At 41.0% G+C, this 26137-nt stretch overlaps 1 protein-coding gene across 1 annotated transcript in view; it reads left to right on the plus strand.

The window, feature by feature from the left end:
- The first annotated feature begins 55 nt into the window (after positions 1-55).
- LOC113677391 (E3 ubiquitin-protein ligase HERC2) overlaps positions 56-26137 on the plus strand; it is a 43682-nt gene continuing 17600 nt past the window's right edge. Inside the window, exons 1-36 of the mRNA XM_027194208.2 lie at positions 56-360; positions 2490-3301; positions 4019-4301; positions 4983-5153; positions 5806-6006; positions 6175-6329; positions 6990-7135; positions 7473-7586; positions 7895-8066; positions 8875-9148; positions 9881-10084; positions 10840-11065; positions 11529-11933; positions 12313-12815; positions 13077-13113; positions 13515-13606; positions 14051-14268; positions 14677-14933; positions 15225-15412; positions 15664-15972; positions 16323-16496; positions 16885-17021; positions 17382-17886; positions 17981-18167; positions 18678-18881; positions 19225-19430; positions 19926-20079; positions 20533-20753; positions 21165-21386; positions 21640-21853; positions 22293-22513; positions 23189-23533; positions 24148-24438; positions 24575-24686; positions 25076-25295; positions 25764-26100. Coding sequence (XP_027050009.2) covers positions 280-360; positions 2490-3301; positions 4019-4301; positions 4983-5153; positions 5806-6006; positions 6175-6329; positions 6990-7135; positions 7473-7586; positions 7895-8066; positions 8875-9148; positions 9881-10084; positions 10840-11065; positions 11529-11933; positions 12313-12815; positions 13077-13113; positions 13515-13606; positions 14051-14268; positions 14677-14933; positions 15225-15412; positions 15664-15972; positions 16323-16496; positions 16885-17021; positions 17382-17886; positions 17981-18167; positions 18678-18881; positions 19225-19430; positions 19926-20079; positions 20533-20753; positions 21165-21386; positions 21640-21853; positions 22293-22513; positions 23189-23533; positions 24148-24438; positions 24575-24686; positions 25076-25295; positions 25764-26100 — 8598 coding nt within the window. The 5' untranslated portion in view covers positions 56-279. The remainder of the gene's footprint in view (positions 361-2489; positions 3302-4018; positions 4302-4982; positions 5154-5805; positions 6007-6174; positions 6330-6989; positions 7136-7472; positions 7587-7894; positions 8067-8874; positions 9149-9880; positions 10085-10839; positions 11066-11528; positions 11934-12312; positions 12816-13076; positions 13114-13514; positions 13607-14050; positions 14269-14676; positions 14934-15224; positions 15413-15663; positions 15973-16322; positions 16497-16884; positions 17022-17381; positions 17887-17980; positions 18168-18677; positions 18882-19224; positions 19431-19925; positions 20080-20532; positions 20754-21164; positions 21387-21639; positions 21854-22292; positions 22514-23188; positions 23534-24147; positions 24439-24574; positions 24687-25075; positions 25296-25763; positions 26101-26137) is intronic.

The following is a 26137-nucleotide window of genomic DNA, read 5'->3' on the forward strand; positions in this document are numbered from 1 at the left end:
GACGCGCTCGGTAGACTGGGGCGAGTTATCTTGTTCAGCGGTCGCTGCCATCTCCTACATGTCAGGCAATATTTTCTACTGACTTAACGGTGACAACACACGCTTTTTACGTGTGCTGAATTGCGGCCAAAGTTTACTGTACATATCGAAAGCTTGATTGTTCCGCATTATGCCTTAAAAACGAGACGCTACTCTTTCGGCTAAGAGATGCTGCACGCTCCACCTCGATATCTTCATCCTCCGAAGTAATTATTGGTGAAATTTTACAAGGTCTGAAAGATGCCCAATCTAACAAACCCGGTGTCTTGTTTGCGACCTCAGCCAAGGCTGGGTGCGAAGTGGTTGAAGACTGACATACAGGTAAGATTTAAACAGGTGGTGGGTTAACTCATGGCAAGATTATATCAGAAGGGAAGGGTAAATAGTTCTTCGAACCGGTGCTGACTTCAAATTTTCTTGGCACGAGCCTCACCTTCATTTTTGTGGGAAGCAATATATGTAAATCGATCAGTTCTTTCTCTCGCCGCGCCTGCGTTTTGAACTTTATTTCAAAATCCTTCAGTGTATACCTTAGTTTTAGATTCATCAGTACCTCTTTTTGACTCATACTGGGCAATTAAAGTTCAAGATTTATTCGATCTTTACTCATTCACTTCTAATACAGTACATGCATGCATGTTTTGAAATTTGAACTGATTTCAAGCCGCAAACGCTATTTTGTTATCCATTTGTTACCGTCGCCAAGCTGTTCTTTATGTGTACTCATACCCGGCAATAATTCGCTTTCTTATTTCTATCATTATATCGCAAATTATATTCTTTGCCAGGTTTCATGATATATAGCCTTTAATCAAATTAACTGAAACCATGATTTGAAGTGCATCTCCAAAATCGATACTTGTGAGAGTATTGCAGGTGTGATGTTTACTTGCTAAACGCTTCGCTGAAGGTCGTTACAAAGTTGTTTAACGACTATGTTCGAGGGTTGATATGCACCTGTGAAATACACTTGTTAAGCAGAGTAATGCTTTTATTACTTGGAATAACATGAGTACATACAGGTGGATGGAAATGTGTACTTTTTTCTGTGGTTGAAACATATTTTACAGAGGATTTTGTTCAGAAAGAACTGCTCAATATTTTCACCCTATTTATACGGATTAGGAAGAACCTGGTTGAATGTTAACCCTTCTCGGTGGTTTTCCAACCGGCCCTTTCACAAAGCATGCCTCTAAACCCTTTTACTCCAAGGAGGGACCAACAAGAAATTTATCTGTACAATATCCAAAAGCAGCAAGGCAATGAGGAGGAAAATATCAATTAGAGGTTACACTTGATTTAAGGGGAAATTCTCAGAGCTAAAATGATAAGCAATCATGAGGGATGGTACAGAGAACAAAAAAGATCTGGATCTTGGGAGACAAAGGATTAAATACAAAACAATATCTTGACTACCTCATTTATGAGGCATATCACACCTACTCCATATGAAAATTGATATAGCAAAGGTGTTTATCCTGCATCTGTTAACCCTTTAACTCCCATGAGTGACCAGGACAGAATTTCTCCTTACAACATCTACACAATATCAATCAGATTAGTGATGAGAGTAAAGAAAAAGATCAATTAAGGGATAATGAGTTGATCCAATACTAAATTCTCTGAAATAACATAATAAGAATGGTATGGTTGACAGTAAGGAGAATTACAAGTTTGATCTGAGTGTTAAAAGAGTTAAATCTTTGAGTAGACAGGCTACAATTTGCCCCTTATATTGTCATTCCATTTTTTTAGCAGCTAGACATCTCAATATTCAATTACAACATAGATACATGTAGGGTGACCCAGTGCATGAACAAAATGCCCTATCAATGCATGAATTTTCTCCTAAGAGAATTGGAATGTTTTTGAATGAACAGATCCCCAAAAATTCTGGGTAAATGAGTTCTTAAAATTCACACAAAGAAATTAGATTGTCTAATCAGTATGTTTGGTCAAATTTCAGCCTGAGATCTCTCCAAATTCAGTTTGAAGTGGATTGTTGTTCTCAAACTAGTAGAAATCATTTGCAAATTTCCTTCTTCAGACAACTCATATTGCTTTGGCAGTAATCCTCTTTAGCTTGTATGTTTTGTTTTCTTAATAGAGGTCATGCAATGGTACTTTATGATACTTCAGGGAACTGCTTTTTTTTCAGATTTCATCCAGTGCATAATTTGTAGGCATAATTTCCTTAATACATAAGTAGGAATTCCTTTGAGAGCCCCCTTAGGAAAACAATGAGCTAAAGAGGTCAATTGTTTGGTTGCATGTATCTTTCTAAAGTTTACTGTACAATGAAACCTTATTTAGATGCAATCATAGGGGTATCATTTCAGTTGAACAATTGAAAAAATAATGCAGGTTGGCCACAACTATCTTCAGTCTACAATTGCAAGAATTTTCATTGTGTAGAGTTAAAGTAAACATAATGTTTTCAAACTTTTCAGACTGCCTTCTTGCCTGATGGTTTAAAAAAGCTATGGAATGAGCTAGTTAAAGATGGAGAAATTGTGAGGATGGCATCTGATGTAAAGATGAACTGTGATGGCATTCCTGCTCAGAAAGGAGAAACAGGCAAATTTTATTGTGGTCGTTGTATTCTTAAATGTACTTGCTGTGAGGGTCAATGTGGCCCTGACAAAGGTTGTAACTGTGAGCCTTGCCAGAAATTGGACCAGGAAGACAGGGAACAAAAAGAAGAGGAGGAGAGAGCCCCTCCTGCAGCAGGTCCCTTGATGGACTCGTGGACCTGGGGAGAGCAACCAAACACTGAACAATTAAAAGAAGTACTACAAGGACTTGTCTTTGATCAAAGAATGCTTGCAAGCCAAGCTGCAGGAACAACATTGTCAGCAATGAGACTTCAGCAGCGTTTAGCTGTGTTAGGGCGTTATTTTATCGCTCTTTCAAGAGAGCAAGCATCCAATGCAATGAAGGCCAGTATTAAAAAGGGTGTGAAGAAGGAGAAACAAGAAACTGGTAAAAAGAGGAAGAAACGGGGCAGTGCTGATACAGAACAGGCTTCACTGGGCCTCGCTAGAATTGGTGCCAGGGCAGCGTTGTCATTTGCATTTGCTTTTCTACGTCGTGCCTGGCGATCAGGTGAAGATGCAGACTTGTGTCGTGAGCTTCTTGATGAAGCATTAGAGGCTTTGCAGTGTCTTCCAGAAGCAACTTTGTTTGATGAAGCTTCCGTGTCTCCTGTTTGGTTAGAAGTGGTCGAACGGGCAACAAAGTTTTTACGATCAGTCGTGGCTGGGTGAGTGTCAGGGTACAATGATGACTTAATCTATGGTTAAGTGATAATACATGGAGGTGTCTTGGATGTGATAACTTGTATGGCTTGTTCTGAAGTACTTCTTCACAATCCCCATTGTAATTATTACTGAGTGCTGGTGCAGACAAACCCAGATTATCCAGACACTTGAGGATCAGGCTAAACAGTTCAGTTAACCCTTTAACTCCCAGATCAAATTTGTAGTTCTCCTTACTGTCAATCATATAATTCTTATTATATTAGTTCAGAGAACTTAGTATTGGATCAACTAATTATCCCCAAATTGATATTTTTCTTTATTCATATCTCTTGTCTGGTTAATATTGTATGGGTATTGTAAGGAGAAATTCTGTCTTGGTCACTCATGGGAGTTGAAGGGTTAAATTGGGGATGATTAGTCAATCCAGTACTAAATTCTCTTGGCTAAAATTATAAGAAATGTATGGTTGTCAGTAAGGAGAATGGCAAATTTGATCTGGGAGTTAATGGGTTGATTGGCACTTGATGAAAAGTTTGCTTTCTCAAAATCAACAGTTAAAAACTGAAACCACAAATGTATGACAACTGATAGTTTTTGGTGAGAACAAAAGTCTGAATTTGTTTGCATGAATCTCCCACTCAATGGGTGAGACTTGAGTGCTCAAATACTTAAAAGTTTGATCAGTATGCAATCTTACAACGTACTGTTTGTCTCATTAGGAAAGGAAATGAAGACAGAGTATACTGCAAACCTCTTGATTCTGTTCCTGTATCTGATCAACATGTGGCTTTAGGGATCCTTTTAGAACTTGGTGTACAGCGAGGCACCCTACAGCACATGTTGGAAGTCATCTTGTTGCTGTTGGAGCTGTGGGATAGTGGACAAGATAATGACACAGACTCTTGTTTCACATCAGCTCCTTTAATTCATTTATTGAGACGGTTTGAGGAAGTAACAGGTGCTTCTCATAAGGCACTGGAACCAAATAAGTTGGCAGAAGAGGTAGATTTCCATTCTCTTCAGGGACTTGTGAAACTTACCCCACGTACAACCATACTTGTATTTTTGTGAGCAGCTTACACAACTGAGAACACCTCTGCTTATTGAGGTTACATGTACTCTTGTGTTAAAAAAGGTCACCAACAATTAACTGACAATTGGTAAAATTTCTTGCATAAATGTTTCATGCTGTCAGGATGCTGTTTTATACATATAACATTTTGAAAATTTTTCACGTCATCAACTTTTTAACAATTGGATTCCGTGCTGCTGTGTGTCTGTTTAATTATCAATCAAAGATGACTGATGTCAAAATGTGGCAAGGATATTCATACATTTATATAGTACATAAATGGCATGTGTGTGGACAGAAAAGTGGCACTTCACATTTGATGTTGTCTGAAATCAGTCTTTTACTGTACAGACCCACTGCAACATGAAATCTGTTTGTTTTATATAATAAAATTGCAAATGTTGTCAGTGGTGACATAATCTTTGCATCAGTCCTCCAATTGATACATGTAAATACATGTAATAGCCAATACAAATGTGTTGATAATTCAGCTTATCAATTTAATCGTATTGCATACTCTACTGTACTTATGCAACCATTTCTCTTCTTGACTTATAATTTTTTAATTTTATTTATATATTCTTGTTTATTTTGACTTGTACATGTACTAGGTTATGTCATCCAGTGTACCCAAAGTGAGCCCAACTGAGTCATTCTTACGCTACCTGGCTCTTCCTGAAGACGAAGCAGAGTTTGTTGAGCTGCAGCATTGTGCTGTTGTATTGGTATCACACTTGGATAGGTTGGCTGCTCCGTATCTGCCACTTTCTTCAAATCAAAAGGTGCACAAAGTGCCTCAATGTTCCTCTTTACCAGTTTTATTCCAAATAGTATTTTCAAATTGCTTAAGTCTTTAACTCCCAAGATCTGATTGTTAATTTTCCCCTCTAGATGCTACATATTTCCTTGTAAATTAGTTACAAGAATTTGGTGTTAGATCCAGATGACATCTTCTACCTGATAAGTCTGAGTATTCCTATTACCTGCTTTCTGGATTGTGTATGGAGATTGTGTTGAGAAGTTACATGTTAATCACTTCTGAGAGTGAAAGGGACTTAATTCACTTTGTTTGTCTCCCAAAACTTAGGGACAGTGTTTTAGTTAATTTCAACAATGGTGACTTCAAAATTGATAACATTGCATTGTCTAATACTTAGTACATCAGTCAAATGAAATCCCTTCCCCACTACCCTCTTTTTTTGTCCTTTGTACAAATTTGATGCTTGAATGATACAAACACAAAGTTGAGAGTTCTACTGCATGTTGAATGACCTGCAAACCTGCAGAAAATCAGCCCTTTTTTGCCTGAAGATCCTTGGTGGCACACATCTCCCCTTCCTTAGTGCTGAGTCTAAATGGATGCCAAAGAAGGCCAATATGTTTGTGTTGACTCAAATCATGTATGTGATGATGTGTTGTAATGAATTTGTTTAGACTCCCAGTATTGGCCTTGTTCAAGAAGTCTTAGGATGGGGCTGGCTATCATGGGGAAATGCTGGTCATACCTTGGGTCCTACAACCTTGGGTAGCCTTGTGGAAATTGGAATAGCTCAGATCTGTTGTGCTGAAAAGTGTTTTCTTGCAGTTACCAAAACTGGCAAGGTTTACACTTGTCTGTACACTACAGAGGGACAGGTGAGGGAAACTGAAAAAAAAAAAAAAGCTTTTAATCACTGTTACTACATGTTATAAATGTCGGTTCCCTGCATTCACAGTAAAAATCATTTACACAGTCATTGTTGTTATTATTTTTGATGATTTATTTTTTATTGATCTTACAATGTTGTAAATTTATTCTTATAGGGTCCAGTGCTTATTGAATCTCTTGCTCACAAGTGTGAAATAATCAAAATTGCAACAAATCCGGAATGTAAACATTTCATGGCTTTGAGTAGAGAGGGTGAAGTCTACTCCTGGGGATCTGGGGATGGTGGCAAGTTAGGTCACGGAGACAATAAGTATGACATATATTGTGCAACTTTATTCTTTCAACTCCATCGATAAGTGATTATAACTTTTGATGATTTTGAACACAAGGGTGGTCACTTGCTTTTAGTACAGATGTCAGAGGCAAATGCTTCCAAAATGCTTTTAACCCTTCAACTCCCAGAAGTGATTAAAATGTAACTTCTCCCAATAATATCCATACATTATCCAGCAAACAGGTAATGAGAATACTCAAAGAAGTGTAGAAGTTGTCACCTTGATCTAAAACCAAATTCTTGTAACTAAATTACAAGGAAATGTGTAGAAGCTAGATAGGAGAATAAACAACTGGATCTTGGGAGTGAAAGGGTTAAGGATTTTGAACAAAAACTTGTTTTTTTGCTTGAAAATGTAAGTAAATAAGAAGGTACTTAGTCCAAGAAAACCTTGACCTGCAACAGTATGCTTGGTTCAGTTCAATGCCCTTCTCTGTCTCATTACCCTTTGAGATGTGCTGTGAAAGCACTGGAAACATGTTGATTGAATTGAATGATAATGCTATGAACTATGATTAAAATTATCTCACTGACTTTTCTCACGACAGAAGTAGAGTAATAATTTTTTCTGTAGCTTTACGATTTGGGAGAATCATATAATTTTGATATTAAATGTTAATGTTCCTTTGGTGTTAGTTTCTATGACGAGCCAACCTTGATCACTGGTCTTGCTGGCAAGCAAGTCATCCAGATTGCTTGCGGAAGTAGTCACAGTGCTGCTGTAACATCTGAAGGAGAGCTCTACACTTGGGGCCGAGGCAACTATGGAAGGCTAGGGCACGGTAATAATAAAATTGAAATAATTGAGTACTTTGTGTGTTCGTCTGGGTGTGAATGACATTCAGGATAATCCAGTGTCTTATCTGTTTGAAACAGAAAATGGCTGTGGGGTAGTAAGGAGGGCAATAAACAGTTGTCCAGTTGACACTACAACTGTTCAAGATAAAAACAATGTTTTATTCAAGAGCCTATGATCTCGCAGAGTACGTTGTATGTAAGAATGACTTCCAAAACGTCAAATCAGCACTCACAAGTATTTACTTAAAAACTGTGCCTTTGCATTTTCAATATTTAAATTATTTTTGTCCATCCTAAATTTGTTTTTATCTTTGCTTTTAGGAAGTAGCGAAGACCATCTTGTTCCTGTGTTGGTAAATGGTTTACGTGGATACCACATCATAGATGTTGCCTGTGGGAGTGGTGATGCACACAGCTTAGCTGTAGCTGATGACGGTGGGTGTATTGGTATTCTACACTGGCACTTTCTAGAACTAGTTCATTCAAAGCCTGTATTATCATTCATAAACAAACTTCTTGAATTTTCTGAAATATCCTTTTGTCTCTGAAGATTTGTGCCATAATTTGCCAGGAACCCCAATTTTACTCAGTGATGCATACGTCGTCAGTTCATATGATACTGAGAGCGTTACAGTGAACTCATTTTGTGTAATGTACATTAATTATTATTAATGCTACCTTAACCAACAATGGCTGTACAGAGTAAAGTTAATTACATAGAAATGCGTATTTTCTGCTTTCAGGCACTGTTTGGTCTTGGGGAGACGGAGACTATGGTAAACTTGGGCACGGAGGAAGTGATGGTTACAAAGCCCCTAAAGTTATTGACAAATTGCAGAGTTTTGGTGTGGTGCGGGTATTCTGTGGATCACAGTTTTCAGTAGCACTCACACGAGATGGACAGCTGTTGGCTTGGTAATTTTTTTAATCTTCATATATTTGTAGTGTTTCCATTTCATTCATTTTAGTTTTATGACATATTTGCATTCCTGTTATCACCAATTTAAGATTACACTGTATATAATAATTTCGTCAGCAGGTAAAATTCTGCAATTTGTCGTATGCAGCAGAGTGACTGAAATGTGTACACACAGGACATATATTACCCTCCAAGTGAATTCTCTTAGTAGGGTGGAATGAGATACACGTAAACACGCTGTCCAAATTCATGTGTTTAACTCAGGTTCAGATATGAAGTTTTGTGAAGGAGTTTTGCGTCAAAGTGTCCTGAAAGTCACGCGCGCGTGACATAATCGATCCTTGCTTTGTTGTTTGGCCTGTTATTGTTGCTTTAATTTGTCTTATGTTATGATTTCTTCATTTGGATACCAGAAGTAGTGATTGGCAATAGACTTGGTTACCCTGAATTGCTTTTATTTCCCTCCTAGTTTTAATTACTATGCCTTATAATTTGGCATCGGCAGGTATTTCCACGATGTCGTCTTCCTTCAACGTTGCAAACCGAGAACCGGCAAAGCTTCCTCCCCTTTTCTTCCTCCACGACAAGTTTTTGAGCGTTGTGTTACATGTTTCGTAATTTTTTATGATCTATAACTTTATCAACAATGGTTCGAGAATTACTACAGTTACTGTAAAAGTAAGACTTGTTAGTTACTGTGGAAGACGTGCTTGCAGTTTAAAAGATTTGCACAGCTTGTTTATGTGCAAAATGGTAATCATGGTTCATATGTAATCATTATTCACCTGGATATGTATCTTACAGGGGCAAAGGGGATGGAAGTCGCCTTGGTCATGTGACAGAGGATCACGTGCGCTATCCAAAAGTCATTGAAGCATTTTGTGGAAAGAAGATAATTGACTTTGCTGTTGGCTCAGTCCACTGCCTGGCAGTGACGGAAGACGGTGAAGTGTACAGCTGGGGATGGAATGAACAGGGACAACTGGGTGACACCTCCTGCATGAACAAAGCTGAACCTACTCTCATATCATCCTTAGCTGGCAAGGAGATTACAGGGGTGGCTTGTGGTCCTGCACAGGTAGGCGATGCCCATCAACGTGTTGACTCAGTCAGAAAGTCAAGCTGAGACTGAAACTCCAAGTACAACTTTAGACAATCTGATTATTCCACTCCAAGGAATAACTCTGTAACGAACTGTAGGTGTCTACGGATAACAGATCAGCCGAAACACTTAACCCATTACACCCTAACATTGATCCGTATGCACATTCTCCATACTTTCCTTATACATTTCTTAAGGTTCTGAAAAGGAGAATGTGTTGAACAATCATGAGCTTCTTTAGTTGTTGATCATTTCCCTTATTCTCATGACCTTAATGTTTAATTCAGGGGTGATATTGTAAGGAGAAATTAGATACCAGTCACTCTCAAGGGTTAAAGGGTTAATGAGAGCAAATGTTGTATCCTCTGCTCAACATGACACTCTTAAATCTTATTTTTTATCAAAATTAAGAGGGTGTTTTACGATAGTTACCTTTATTGCTTAGCTTTATGTTTAAAACATTTTGGACTGCATTTTGTGTTATTCATATTTTAGGAGTGTATTTGTTTTATTCGTCTTAGTTTTGTACTTTGTATTAGTCTGTGTCCCCTAATTAGAACGAGTTTCTCCAGGCTACATGGTTTAACTCTTAAATAAAGTGTTTATTATTATCATTATTATTGTGAGAAAATTCCCTCGGAAGGGCAGTTTATATTTTCGTCTCCTGTACAGTACTGAGTTCCCTGTGCATTTTGCTCTATTTATCAGAGTTTTGCTTGGTCATCCGCTGGACACTGGAATGTAGGGCTGCGTCTTCCTTTTTGCCTGGATGTATGTAAGAAGACATTCGAATACTTGGATGCACTGCTAAGACGTGTAAGTGAAGACCTGACGGGCGCCCTCGACTGGCCCCCTCCCCCACAGGAGAAAGAATGCATTGCTGTTGCGACATTGAACTTATTGAGACTTCAGGTGAGTTTTGGTTATTAGTCATTTAGAAGATTACCATTTATACTAAAGTTCGGATACAACATGCGCTGCCATTGGTTGAAAGAGCGTGCGCTATGAGAGTATAGAGCATAGAGTTGCAAGTAGCAACAGAAGAACCAAGCAAAGGTTTGTAAACATGCCAGGCGCCTCAATTAACGTTATTATAACGTGAGCAGAGACGAACATCCTCAATGAGAAAACGAAGTGGATAGCCCTTTACAACAGAACAGAGCAAAGTCAAGGACTCTCTGTATGGTAATTAACATCTAGTCAACAGATATATTCCATGTTACCGTGTCTCTGTTCAGTTATTGACCACATGTGATATCAAAATGTGGTTGGAACAACAAAAAAAGTGGCACCTGAGGCGATGCAGATTGTGTCACTGAATAGATGTTCTTTCCACGTTTTGACTCTTAAGTGGTCTATTACTGAACAGACCCACGGCAATATGGAATCCATTAGTTTTGTATAAAAAAATAGCAAGATGTTGTTGGTGGAGACGTCATCTATGCGTCTGCGTTTCATTAAATCGTTAGTAAGAAGCATTGAAAGTGCGCGCATTGATGAAAGTTATTTAAACTTCTTGTTGTTGTATCACTGGAGAACAGAAATACAATTAGAATTCAGAAATACGGTGCAACAGTCGCATTACTCATTGACTGTCCACCGGACATCATAACGACTTTCAAGGAATTTTAATTTTTGATCTTCTCTTCCCTTTATTTTGAACTCAGCTTCATGCAGCCATCACGGGAAATGTAGATGCTGATGATTTAGGGCTGGGAGTGGGGAGTAAGCTGCTGCAGTCATTAAAGCAACAAGTGGTGTCACTGGCCAGCAACAAAGGAGTGCTTAAGACTGTACAGGCAGCAGCTCAAGGAGCTCTGAGCAATGGATGGGTTCTGTTATTGCCCACGCCAGAGGAAAGAGCGAGGGCTTTGACAGAGCTCTTGATTGAAAGTGAGTGGTACAAATTAGCCATCTTTTGCCTTTGATAATGGTCTTCTTTTAGAGTAGATTGCTGTGGGAAAAAGATCAGATATAAGTACCATTTGATACCTTCCACGAAAAGAAGAATTATCCACACACCCCCTTCCCCCTCCCTAACTTCTCCTCTTCTACTACCCCTTGGATTTTCTGACGGAATAATTACATGTATCTTGATCAGTGAAGATGTGCATAGAAAAACCGTTTCTTGATTTTGTTCACGAAGTTCTTGACTACTGTACTAGGGTAAAACGTTTTGTAGATTCATAACATTCGTGGATCATACAATGAAGAAAATGTATCGGTTACACCTGGAAACAAAAGAATTAAATGTAATAAAAATTTGGACACATTAGTGAAATGCAATTTTATTAATGCACGCTGCTTACTGCAAGTAGTAACTTGCTTCCTGTTTGTTTTGGATAAATATCTTCAGCTTGTGACAAGCCGACCTCTTCACCAGCTGGGAAGAAGTTCATGTTGGATCTTTTGATCAAGAGTTTGATGGCAGAGGGGAGCCTTGAGTCGGCTCTGGAGACAACTATTGACAGTGAAATTAAAGGTGGCGCTGGGGAAAATGACAAAGAGAAAACAACAGAAAGCAAAGATAAAATTGCTGATGTTCCTCTTCTTCATCTGGCCCAGCATCTGCTGAAGACATCATCAGCACAGGTGCTGGGTGAATTTCAACAATTGTTTCTGAAGCCACCAAAGTTACAGTGGCCTTACACCCGTCCGCCCCGACCCATGACAGTAGAGCTACTACTCAAGTTACAGAGGCTTCTTATCGGGAGCTTTTTCTTGTATCATGAGGATGAACGACCCTGGTATTTGGTGAAAGGTAATTGTAGCCTGATGTGTTGGTGTAGTTTTGGCAAGTGAATGCTCAGGATCTGAAATTACTTTGTGTAGAACTGTGCCCCTTCAAAGCAAGCCTGTAAGCTACAGGGCAAGGTTAGCTGTCAAGTGAAAAGATACAGACCAATTCTGTGTTTGGAGATTGTGGCGTTCCCACATTTTATGAACAAGGAAAACTTAGAAAATCGTTCATAAATGATGCTGATTTTCCCTCCCGATCGCAGCCTCGTTATCTTTACTATGATAAAGTTTGTATGATTCATACATAGAAATGATATGCCCTTCCTATATTCTGGATTCTTTCTAATTCTTTGATTGATAACAATACTCCAGTTGACTAATTTCAAACTACTTTCTTGCAGGTGAGGAGAGAGACCTCAGTACTAAGCAACAAGGTGCCGCATTACTTCTTCACAAGTATGCTACCCTGCTTTGCTCCCATGCTGGTGAGATCCTTCCAGTAGCCTCATCCCTGGCATCCAATGGCCCACGCCATTTCGTAGTCTCTTCCCAAATATTGCAACGAGAGATGACAGGAGTTTTACTGCCTGAATTTTTTACGTCGATGGTTCTTCTACAAACTTGCATGCCAAGTGTTATGGACTCGTCCAGAACTGTACCACTGATAGGTGGTCTGTTGGACTTGTTGGACAAGTTTAACCGGCTCGCTCCCGGTGTACAGAAAGAGGACGAGGAGGACCTAGCCTGGCCGGGTGGGATCGGCAGTCCCACTCCAGCTCGGCGGAAAGCTGATGGTGATGTCACTTTTATTAGGCCGGAAGATTTAGACAATCATAACAAAGATGGCGGACTTTGGGTTGTTATTCATGGCAAAGTTTATGATCTTCAAGATTTTAAGGATCAGGTATGTTTGTTTGACTTACGAAGCCACAGTTTCACGTGTAATAGCAGGTCGGGTTTGTAGTAGGTTGACGACATACATGTAGCACGTATGTTTGAGTTTGCTCGTAGATTTTATCTTTCTGTGCATTCACGTAAATAAGCAGAGAAAGGCTCTTTTCTCTCAAACTGGTCACCGAAGACTGCGTGTTGTGTGGTGTCAGGTTCTGTTCATTCTGTTATTACGTTTTGTGAGTTTATATATGACAGTGTGTTACCGTTTTAGGCACCCTGCGGGAAAGAACTGCTGCAATCTTATGCAGGTTAGGAACTGTACGGTGATAATCCTATAGAAGAGTCTTTGAGAGAGCCTTTAATTATAGTGTGTTTATGGCGAGTGAACAACTATTATTTCATTAGATTAAATTTTTAAAGGAAAAAAAGCTAGAGAGAGTTTTGCATTTGCCATTGAGACTAGCCCATGAGCCAGACGAGGTTGGGAGGTACAGTAACGCTCAAAATTAAGTTGACAGTCTCGACTCGAAACTATTGAGAACTATTTATTTTAAGGAAGCACAACAACAGCCAAAGAGCGGTACTGTTCCCCCATATCTATAAGCTAGTTCCTTAATTCTTGCTATTTCGGCTAAGCAGTCAAACCAGTAGGTCTGACTTCGCTTGATAATGGTGATTAATATGACTTTTTAATCAATTTTGTATCCAGCTGCTGATGCAACTCAAATTTTTGAGGAGACTAAACATTCTGTTGAGGCAAGGGAAATGATGCAAGCATTCTTTGTTGGTATTTTTGTGGAGGTAATTAACCACTCATGTATAATTAAAAGTTTCTGTTTATGATATGAATGTTGCATTGAGGACGAAGTAGAAACGTGCTCTTTTTCGCTTTCGGAGTTCCTGTTTTCAGACCACGCAAAATTTAGTGACTTCACGTAGCTGTTTTGCATAGAGGGACCAAAAACACTTGCGGAGCTATTGTTCTGCAGAAAAACAAATTAATTTTTCTCTCTTGAAGTCACTGGTCTCCAGGACACCAAATAGAACTGAGGACAGGTAAACTGATCGAAGTTGTGCAAACCGATCAACAAATGAGAACCAAGTCATAAAAAGCACTTAACCGCAGATCCAACAAACAGTGGAAGAATGAACGAATAAACGCGTCTCAAGCGAGCATGGTTTTGTTATTTCTATCTAGCCAAAGATGAAAATAGACATGATACTGTGTTCTCATCTCTGTTGCAGCCTGATCAAGAGCTAGCTCTGGACAGTGCATTGTCTGTGTCGTCTCCTTTGATTGACTGTGAGCGTACGTTGGGTCTCTTACTGGGTCTGTACGCTTGTCATCTGGCACACAGCACTCCTGTAAGTGCAGTGGAAGAGGAAAATGAGAGATGGCTGGCCTCTGATTTCTTCTCGGGTGGAATGGCGGCGTCAACTGAACCAGGTGGCAATGTTGGAAGGTAAATTTTCGTCGACAGTCTTAGTTTGTAGTAATCCAGTGTTGTGTGACTTTGATGCCTGAGCGTTTCTTAAGTGGATTATTGTCGCAATTTAATTCATTCTCTATCTTGCGTGATACTCGGGGTTCAAAATTCTGAGAAATAAACTATACGTTTTTAAAAGAACTGACTAACTTCGTGCAGGTTCCAGTCCTAAGTTTTGTCTGTCGATTTGGAATACTTGAATCAAAAAGTGAAATAACAACGTGTCTGATGGGAAGAAGTAATCCAAGTTATTAAGATGAAACAAGCTAAATTGATCAACAGCTAATCCACCTCCGCTGAAATTAGTTTGCTCCGAGGCTGTGACCGGAGGATGAACTCCTAAAAAGATGAGTTATTTTAAGTTAATCCGCCTTTTTCTTCCAGGAAAGAAAAGGAGTCTTCAGAAGACAAGCTGCAACCCTTTACGCGTCAAATATCAAATAGTGATCCGGCCAAACCTTTCCTGCAGTCTCTCACTTCCAGCAAGTTAGAAGATGGAACAGCTTTGAAATTCCTTGCTGCTGTTGAACGGTTTTGTAAGCAGAAGCGTTTTATATTGCCAGTTGAATTCCCAGCTGATCACCCGGTAGAAAAAGTGGGAAGAATGTTGATGGCTTGCCTCTTAAAACACCAAGAGCTTGGTAAGTTTTCATGAACTTGAGTCAACGTATCATTCAGCAAGTTAATACGAACCCTCGAGTAGAGATGAATAAATGACCTGACTTAGAAGGAACGAACAAAACGAAGAGCTAGCGGGCAAATGATAACACGGGGAAACGAACGGAGAATTAGACACTTACTGCTTTATCACAGTTGGTGGAGCGGATGGGAGGGGGGAAATCGTCGTCGCTGAATGATCCAGAAGGCATTTCCTTTGGGCATCAAACCTAGGTTCGTCGAATTTCGCATTATTTTGTGCTTTGTTTTGCCAGGTAATGCAGCTTTAAGCATCATAGAGGGTGAGAGTTCCTCTCCACCCTCACCTCACTCATCATCGGGTCAAGACATAGCCTCTGGTCCTCCACAGAGCCCATCTACACACTCACATGTTGTTACGGTGCCAAGACCTGTCGCTGAAGTCCTTAAAATTGTGTATCAGACCAAGTGCGCCCTTGTTAGGGTAAGCTTCACCACTTTGCTGTGTCACAGGGTCTTTTGAGACGTTTATGAGCGTACAGTGAAAACCGTGAGCGTCGTTTCCAACTTTAAACTACCATTATCACTATCGTCGTTTACTTGCTGTAGATTTTGTTTTGTTTTGTTTTGTTTGGGGGTGGGGGGGAGGGGTCGCATGTTAAAACTATTAATATTAATTTGCTGTTCTAGTGGCTTCATAGTCATAGTCTCGTAATTGTTCCAACTTTCTTCAAGGCAAGACAAGAATCATCTCGCTCCTATGAGGAAGTCTGCTCCCCAGCCCTGGAGAGATGCCAGTTCATTTTCACTGATCTACACCCTGCCATGTCCAGTGAGGTGTCCACACTGTCTCGTCTCAGGATACGGAGCACTCGGCCTAGGTGGGCTAGGATTGTGCAACAAATGATTAAAGAAAAGATGTCTGAGAGAAAAGATGAACCTGTCGTGAGCGAAGGAGGAGATTTTGTCCGTTCAGATGAGGATCATTCTGAAGAAAAAGCTTTGAAAGAGAAAGAGAATTTGGAACAGAAGGCAAAACAGAAAGTATGTGGAGATAGTTTCACAGCGGCTCATTTGTCCTTATAATAAATCAAAGAGGACACTTGCAAGGTGTTGTCTCTCGCCTCATTATTGCGTCGAGAGAGCCCCAAGATGAGGATAGAGCATGTATTTTATCGCTGTAGCGTATTTGTTTGAGTTCCCAGAGAAACAATTAAGGACGATAATTTTTTGTTGAAGATCTTTTTTAATAGATAAGAATGGCTTCTTCCGTATTGTGCAATAAATGTGTTGGTGGTCCAATAGAACTGCTAATAACATTCATCAGTTTACACTTTTCAACCCGAGGTACAGTAGATGTTGTTTACATCTCTGTGTTCATTGGTTTCACGCAGATTGACCACACTGCCCTGAATACGTCGTTGACCAGTGCGCGCAAGGTAAAGTGGCTCCGTGAGCGAATGATTGGTTCGTCTACGGAGACTTTGTTAATGAACCGCATAAAGGAGTTTATTCTTCACGATGAGCCAATAGATGTGGAGAAGCTGCGCAAATGTCTTCATAGACAGGTTTGTCATTGTCAGCTATAAGTGTTGTAGAGAGTTGCTTTATAAGCATTTCTCGGATTGTTTGGAGAACAGATGAGAGAGGCTTTAAATTTCCGCCTATGTTCGTCAATAGCGCCAAATGTTGCTCAAAGCCCCGAAGTGATTATAAACGTGTTTGAAAGTAACCTCTTACGTGCACTTCAATAACTAACGACGTTAACTTATTGCGTTTCAACGAGATTTTTCCTTGTTGGCCACTTAGGGTGGGCAGAGACAGTAGAATAATTGTCTTTGTAATGGCTTCAGAGGGACCTTCGTAGATGTAATGGGATTTTACATCATGATTATTTTGGCGTTTGCTGAAGAGGGTGTTAAAACTGTAATGAAGACTCTGTTGTCACATTCACAGATGGAGAGGGGCCAGCGCAGATTAGAAGGAGCAGAAACACTGCTGTCTCTTGTATCCAAAGAATATTTCATCCCTTCTGTTCGATACTCAATCTTGTGCGGATGGCAAGGTCTCCTGTCCACTCACACGCAAGCGCAGTAAGTATAGATTAGCTAAGCTATAGCTGAAAGTGTGACGTTTTTGCCAGTTTGAAACGTAATGTTAGAAGAACAAAGTTCTATTTCTTTTGAAACCCGTAATGTCCCTGCAAAAAAGTCAGACTTTCCTTCCCACAGAAGATATCGTCATCAATGTCTGACAGAAAATGGGTTTATGTTGATATATATAGTTGTACGTAAGGGAGTTAGCTAAACATTGTTTGGACTTTTGTCTTAGCGAGTCTCGAACTTTTGCGTGACGTTTAGATAATTCTCTCCCCTTCTCGCCCTATACTAAAACTTGCCTACAATAAGACTTCATTATAGCATGCGCGTCCACGTGTTGTTACTATCTTGCAGCAATTCCGTTCCTCACTGCCTAGCTGATGTCGGTCTCATCCCGCCATATGATCGCGTTATTCTAGAAACAGCTTTCCGTAGAATCAACAGTTGGGCTGTCAAAACTTTGCGGGAAGCGATCATCTATGCCAATGACACCTTTAAGAAAGCTGAAGCAAGTCCTAACACTACCCCAGACGATTTTCACGGTGGTCTGTCTTTAGGTGCTTTGCCTGTAGCACGGTTTCTTCTGGCAACCTTGGGTATCCTGACCGCAGAACACAACGCGAGTGACATGAGTCTGATATTGAACTCAGGTGCTGTTGGTCTGGCGCAAACCATTATGCGCTTAGCAGGGCCTTGTGAAGCTACCGGAGAAGAGGACGCCAGTCTGGCTGCTATCATTGATGAGGCGAAGGCAGCAAAGAAGGCCCCCATCATACCAATGACAGGACCGGATATGGCGAAGAGAATGAAGATAGGAACAAGGGTGGTGAGAGGCCCAGATTGGAAGTGGGGTGATCAGGTTGGGTTTTTGTTTGTGTATCCTCTGCAAATTTTTGTTACTTAAGAGCTGTTATTTTTGAGGAAGCAAAGCAACTTACACGTGTTTTCATTAGGATGGACCTCCGCCAAGCGAGGGCCGTGTTATAGGAGAGCTGGGAGAGGATGGCTGGGTGCGCATTCAATGGGACACCGGTAGTACCAATTCCTACCGAATGGGCAAAGAAGGAAAGTTTGACTTGAAGCTAGCAGGGCCCCCTCCTGCCCCAGAGAGCAGTGAAGAAGAGGAAGAGGAAATTAAAGGTAAATAGAATGCATCTTGAACTATTTCCTCAAGATGATATAAAAAGCAAACAGGCAAGCAAGCGAGCGAGAAAACAGGCACGTAGGCAGGTAAACAGGCCGTCGGACGGACGGACAGACGGACGGAATGTCAAGCGGGTAGGCTGGCTTAGACCCCTATACCCAGACAGACAGACAAGTAGACAGACGCCGTAAAGAATTTCTAAAGCTGACTTTTTTTCAAGCGTTAGCCTTTCGTTGGAGCGAATTACGAAGGGCTAAAGAAACTTTAGCTCTACAAAATATTTACTGTGGCCAGTTAACGTTATCAACTCAGTTAATTAAACTTAAACCAATTTATCTTTTTATGCCTTACTGACGTAGCACCACAGTTGCTTTAGAAACCTTTCCCCTTTAGACATACAGACGGACAGATAGGCAAACTGTAAAATCGGCGTCGGGAAGTTTTAATTTGAGTTGCAGAACGTTTTGGTACTCGTGTTGCCAATTGTGTTGCTGTTGTCGTTTCAGATGCTTCAAAGAAAGAGAAGACAGAAATCCAGTCCACCCATCCTACTGCTTTAATTCGCCACTCTTGCGTTTGTTTATTACAAGCCCTAGCAATAGGCTGTGGTCTCCATGCCAACAGCTTACAGGTCGAGAGTGTCAGAACAGTCAGCAGTCTTCTGCATAATCTCCTTAATGCAGGCACAAGCGTAGGCACATCAACAAGTGGTAAGAACCTTCAATGGGATTCAGATAGACGAGTTGTTTGCTTTTACTGGATGTATTAAATGCAATGCAAGGCTTTTTATGGTAGTTTTTGCGACTTATACTCTGTGTTTAGTTAGGTTGAGGCTGACGGCTAAACTAAAATTAGCGAAACATTTCCTACTTTTGATTGAATTGTTTAGTACATTTTCCTCCATTTCATTTGTTCAAATGTCAACTCGAACATTTTCTTGAGTAGTATTCAAAGGGAAGCTTGATAGAATCGTATTTGGCTTCCCGAGTTTAACTAAGTAATTGTTGATGAAGTATACTGACATCTCATTTTTTAAACTTTTCCCGCCTAAAGGTCAAAGTGATGATATTTTGGTTGCACAGCAACATAGAGATTGGGCCAAGCTTGGTTTTATACGGGGTATTGCAGTATCACCTGTCATGTGCTGTTCCCTCAGTACCCCCCAGTGGGTGTCTCTTCTCCTCAGGGTGGTGAAGGGATCGCTGCCTGATGGAGACTTACCTCCTTCTAATGTGTCTGCCGCCCCTCTGCCCCGTCAGGTAATGTCTTCATGAAAGCGGTTTGATACGCTTTTAAGTCAATTTTCACGGGCTAATTGGGTTATGTACAGGGAACGCGACCCCCAGATATCTGGGATACACTTTATTTCAACTCTAATGCGGTTAATGCGAATTTTCATATGTGACTCGCTGGTGATTTTTAAGGTGGTGCAGCTACTGAGCAACAGCAACATCAATAACTTATTTTGTAACTTGGATTTAGATTTTTGGTTCAGCATAAGGAGTGTATCACTTGCCCTAAGTAACCGTAGGAGACTAAAAAAAAAAGGGTTGTCATGTGTGAAAAACAGGACAGCCACAAGTATATTGTGGAAATATTCGAAAGTAAGATTTGTGTACAAGCACGATTTATGTATCATCATTTCGAGAACAGAGACCTAATTCCTCATTTTGAAGCTAATACCATCTTAAGCTATGGTTTCAGAATTTAGTTAAGTGTCGTTTTTGATGTTTACTTCATTCCTGTTACGGTAGATCTTGGCTTTGCGTTTGTTAAGAGCTGTTTTACCCTCGTGGGATGTGACTAAAGCATCGTGCAGAATGTCAGAAGTGGTGGCTAGACTTTTCGCTCTACTTGGAAAAGTATTGATGACTTGCCATGGAAGCCTACCGGTCCAAACACCAACTGGTATTAGAAACGTTTCATTTATGGGCGGAGGAATATTCAGAGTATCCGTACTTGAACTTCTTTCAATTGTCTTAACTGTATCATTCTACTTCTCCTACTTCCTTTCTTTCTCTTTCTTTTTTTTTTTTTCAATTCTGACTCGCTCTACCTACATCTTTTCAAGGCTATTTTAACCTTAGGGTTTCAAACTCTAGGATTATAAATGATTTCCACATAAATGCCTGTGGTTTGAGAGAATACTTCAATTTTGGGAGGGCACATTACTAAGAGAGTCTCGTCATTTTTTATGCTCAGACATCTCTTGAGACTAAATAAAGCACTTGTGTCCAAAGTATAGATGAAAGGATTTTTTTCTGTCGGTACTGAGAATAAAAGCGTACCATGGAAAATTTACCTTTGGTCTTAGGTGAGAGCAAACGTGACACAGTTCTTCTAATTGTTTTTGACCTGAAGGAGAAAAAAGTCGTCGAAGTAGACGCAAGCCAAGAATCCCAGCCTCAGTGTCGGCCACTTACAGCAGCACTGTTGCAGAGGAGTTACTCGCCCTCCTACGGAAGCTTCATACTCTTGAGGCCTGGAATCCACTTGTTAATGAGTTCATAAGTGCTCAATTGAAGAGTATTGTTACTATGGTAACGTTGGCTGAGCCAGTTCAAGAAGATGGAGAGACACAGGTGGGTCCTTTTGGCAGTTAGATTGGCGGTGGATCAGTCAGTCAGTCAGACAGACAGCTAGTCTGTGAGCTATCGCTTGTTCGGTCTGTTGCACGGTCAGTCAGCCAGAAGTTAATCAATTTGTCTGTCAATCAGTCGGTAAGATCTTTGATCAGTCAGTTAGTCTCTTACTCAGTCAGACAGTCAATTAGTTGGTAATACGTTTGGTAGGTCAGACAGTCAGTACGTCGGTCTTTCTCTCGGTCAGTCGGTTGATTAATCAGACAATTTTTCAATAAGTCGGTCTCTCTCTCAGTAGTCAGTCCGTCGAAACAAAAGCTGGGTTGGAATTGTTCCAGCTGTAAGGCTTACATTGCTGCACTTACCGTTTCCATCTTTTGTTATAATGAAGTATCTTGTCCATTCACTCAGGAACTAGAGGGCTCTTCACCACAGTCTATTGACCAGGGCCCGGTAATGGCCGTGTTAGCAGTTATTGGTGGCGTGGATAACAGGCCTAGATTGGGAGGACTGGTGCATCACAAGGAGTGGGGACTGGGAACAGTGTGTAAGATCGCTCCGAATGGAAAAGTGACCCTACAATGTGAAGGCCAACAGAAAGCAAGAATATGCTCGATATCACAAGTCAAACCGGTAATAAATGCTGTCGACCTACATGCTTTCACATCATTCTTCTTTTTCACACAGAAAAGGAACTTAACAAAAGTGTTGCTCTCGAATTTGGTATCCTTATTTAGCCCGAATTCAGAACTTTATTTGTTCATGTTGCTAAACACTTTTTGTCTTTCCGCGTCGATGCTGTTGTTGTTGTTGTTGTTGTTGTTGTTTATTATGATAATGTTGATACGACTTGTTATTTGACCAGTAGCGATTGTAAACTCTTTAGGTGCCAGTCGTTCCGTTTTCTGTGGATAATCTTCCAATGTCGGATGCAGCTCTGGGAATCTGGGCATCACTTGTGCGACTGGCGGGCACTGGTGAAAAGACCACTGGTACGGCAGACCAAGAAAACTTTCAGCTACCAGCAGTGCCAGGAGAGGAGGGGGTGGGGACAGCAAGATGCCCTCCGGTTACACCACTGCTCTCTCCTAGAACAGGAGGTTTGATTTTCTTGCATTGCTTCAATAACAAGTTGTTTCGGTTTGTGGAAATACCTCAGTGTGTGAACACTTGTTTCTTTCAGTCGTCGACTTCTTGGATGGATTTTAAGTAACACGTTTCGTTTTGTTTTGAAAACTTTCCTGTTAAAAGGATGTAATAATAATTACCGGCAGTGTTCTCTCTTATTTTAAGCATGACAGGTAAAATACATATTCAAACCGGTGAAGCAATCCTTTTACATGTTTAATTTTCAAGAATTCCAAGCAATTCTAAACGGTATTAAGAGGTACTACAGGCGGTAAATGTTACTGGTTACTGCCTGAAAAGGAGAACACTGATTCCCGGTGGCTGGTTTGCCTCAAAAGTCTCCTTACTCTAGCGTTTTAATGAGAACCTTATACCTTCAAGATTGTAGCTCTAAGGTTTATTCTTGTTTAGGCCAAGAAGTGGACACATCGCTGCTGAGACAACAGCAGATAACCCTGGGACTCCTCAAAGCTGCTCGTGTGTTGTGCAGTAGGCAAGATAACCTGAGACAGATTCTGAACCATCAAGCAAACAGCTCCGACAGCAGCAGCACCTTCTCCTTACAGCATTTGATGTGTTCAGCCATTAAACCATCACCTGTAAAGGCACTCTTCAACCGGGAAGAGTTAGAGGTGGGTACAGCTTAGTTGCTAGTCTTTCGTGTTTGCCGAAGTGTTTCTATAATAGCCTTTTACCGGCGGTCTACTCCCACCTTTAAGACCTCCTATGGCCCTCTATTAGCCTGTGAGCAGACTCTTGTGTTTGAGTTTGGCCTTACATCCCCTTTTCGGGTACAGCTGCTTAGAACACTATCGTCAGCCGCCTATAGAAAACATTATTGAAACCTTGTTGTCACACGCAATGTTGATATGAAGCCCCAAGAATTCCTAAAGATTTTAGACAAGCCGTAAAAAATTGCACCGTAGTCAACAAATGACTACACTTTGGTTTTTAATCTGTGTGGATGTGATCGGCTGTAACTATCACCAATATGACCACCAGCTGCCAGATGACGCGTATCAATAGCGATGAAGGAAGGTGAATTAATTTAGACTGGAAAAAAGAGATTTTTAATAGAGTTTATTTTGATGCAGGGAGGGGTAGGAAATTTGTGAATTTGGTTCTTTGTTCTTCCCCCCCCCCATCCTTATCATTTTTATGTATTGTCGCTAATTGCTATTTGAAGGCCTTAAACCCTTCCGAGAGAAATTTGAAACGGTGTGTGGTAAAACCTGGGGATTAAGGATGAGAGGGAAGGAGAACAAAGTACCAAATTTACAAATTTATTTTGTTTCCTTGGTTTCCAGGCCGCTGCTCTCGCTGCTTGTCAATTCCTCACTAACGAGGCCAGCCGTCCAGCTGAGCCTCCTACTCCGGCCACGGTAGAACGTGTGGATCGGCCCGAGCAGGAAAAGCCTCAGGCCCAGACCACCTCTAAGAAACCTCCAAAGACAAAACATCTACAAAAAAAGAAGACTCGCACACGAAGACCGACCCCACCCCCCATGCCAGCTCCACCGTTAGTCCAGCAGCTGGTGGAAATGGGATTTCCCAGAAGTAGGACAGAGTATGCGTTGAAGGAGCTTGGGGACGAAGAGGAACCTCGGGCCGAATTAGTTGTCGCTTGGCTGATTGATCATCCTGATATCGAGGTTGGTACAGATTAAGAGTTTCCCCCTGCCAACTACAACGCGAATTTAAACCAAGAAATTTATCTACGGGATATTAACCCTCAATCTAGTGTTCACAAGTCTTCACCGGTTTGTGTTACAGCCAGAAATTTTAAGTGGAAGCACTAAGGTAAATTCCTATTTTCTGGTAGTTTATGAGAAAGTTGCGAGGTGCTAATTCGAAGTATTCGGAATGCTTTTTCTTTGTTATTATTTTGTTCATTTGCATGTAGGCTACCGCCTGGTTGGTGTTTGGGTTTGCTGATTCGATTGTTTTTCGTTTTCTTATTTTGGTAGTTACAAAGAAGGTTACCTGCAACGTGAATCCTTTTACCCCTGGTAGTGATAAATATCTCATTTCTCTTAACAATGTCACTCCTGAATCAAACATGAAGGTCATGTGAACAAGGCAAATGACAGCAAACTAAAGCAGCTTTAGAGTGTCCTTCAATTTTTTCTTGTGAGTACCATAGGGGATGTATAGCGAACAGTACGAAAAACTTGCGTACTGAAGTTAGAATGTGAACGGGTAAGCACTATGGCAGTGTTGAACATATTTCGTCGTTTTTCTAAGCCATGAGATATCTCCCAAACAGGTGCCAGAAGATGAAACACGGCGTGTTGTGCCACCCGAGTTGTCATCTAGTGAGGAATCCTCTGACGTGGATGATGACGACAGCGATGTTGTAAGCAGCTCCGATTCGGAAAGTAGCTTAAGTGACGGGGAGGCCATTGCTGTACCCACTGATTTCAAGAGACGCAGCGATTTCACCGCCAACGATGATTACGCAAGGTATGTGCGTGATAACATCCAGGTCGGTATGATGGTTCGATGCTGCAGGACATACGAGGAAGTCCACGAAGGCGACATTGGTCGGGTAATAAAGGTGAGTCTGCTGTTTTGTTTTTGTGCCTGTTTTTGTTTTTCTCTCTGTGCTTGTGCTCGCCCGTTCTGTTCATTCATGCACCCATATCTGTTCTGTCTGCCGATACGCTGACCTGTGCGATTGGTAACTCTTTCAGCTTGATCGTGATGGGCTCCACGATCTGAACGTACAAGGAGACTGGCAGAAAAAGAATGGTACCTACTGGGTCAGATACGTGCACGTCGAGCTGTTAGGTCACGACTCCTTTGGTAAGATAACAGTTTGATTTTAAAGCCAGTTAACTGATGCAGAAATGTGAGTGACTCTTCATTGACTCGCTTCACGGTGGCTTTGTGGAACACGGTGGTAAAACGTCGGACATTCGTAAGGGAATCGATTTTGGCCGGTTGCGTGCAACACAACGGTCAAATGTGTGCGCACGTGCACAGTTGAAATGACTTGATGGCTTGCCTTCAGGCTGTTATTGCCATGTTGTCTCGTACAAGTTACGAACAGCCACAAGAACTAGTAAGTCGCGGTATGTTAGCAGTGTATATCCGTTTTGATAAAGCTCAAATCAACAGGATACCCGCTCTTGAATACGCGTTGTGTTCGAATAGTCTCAATTTTTCCTTTTCCCTAATTTCGTTATTTTCAGCCCGACGTGAAATGATCAAAGTGGGTGATAGGGTACGTGTGAAACCTTCCGTAACCACACCCAAGTACAAATGGGGATCCGTTAACCACGGAAGTGTAGGCACGGTGGTGTCAATCAGTCCTAATGGGAAAGATGTCAAGGTGGACTTTCCTCAACAAACCAACTGGACTGGACTGATTTCTGAGATGGAGGTGGTACCCGCTACTCATCCTCGCACCAGGTGAGAAGTTGGATTAACACCATCATTAACACTTTACAGTATGCATATCCTCCATACTATTCTCTTTACATTTCCTAAGGTGCTGAGGAGAAGAACTTGTTTGACAATTAAGAGCCTCTTTAGTTGGTTATCATTCCCCTAATTCTCGTGACCGTGATTTCTGATTCAGGCGTAAATTGTAGGGAGAATAAGGGAAATGATCACCAACTAAAGAAGCTCTTGATTGTTCAACAAATACTCCCTGTCCGTCTCTCCAAATTTTATAGTGTAAAGGGTAAATACGTTTCTCGTAAGAACATCAGTGATACACTCGGCTGCGCTTCGTATGCCACGTTTTTATTTTTGTTTTTTTTTTTTTACATCATCTGTGATCTTTTAATATACAGACCCACGGCAACATGAAATCCATTTATTAAACAGTACACGTTTTCTTAAATTTAAACTGCACGATCTTATCCTATGTATTAGGTGCGATGGCTGCCACATGGAACCCATTGAAGGTTCCCGCTTCAAATGTAAGACCTGTCCAAACTTCAACTACTGCGAGACATGCTTCAGACTTCGCCGCAGCCATCGGCATTCCTTCCACCGATTTGAAGAACCGAGCAGCATCCCGGTGAATGCTGGGAAGTCTGGCCGAGGGAAAAAGAAAATTATGTCCGGTGGCTTGGGAGGACCGGAGCACATAGTGAAGGAATGGGACCGAGTGGTAAAGAGTCTCATGGTGTCGTCACGGGAGACTCACGCTGGACGACTGATTGACGGTACAGAATCTTATTGGCAATCAGCGGGGTCACAAGGGAAGGTGAGGATCTTACGAAGCAGAAGTCCAGAGTATAAAC

Source organism: Pocillopora damicornis, chromosome 13 (assembly GCF_964200805.1).
Source record: "Pocillopora damicornis chromosome 13, jaPocDami1.2, whole genome shotgun sequence".
Lineage (NCBI taxonomy): Eukaryota > Metazoa > Cnidaria > Anthozoa > Scleractinia > Pocilloporidae > Pocillopora > Pocillopora damicornis.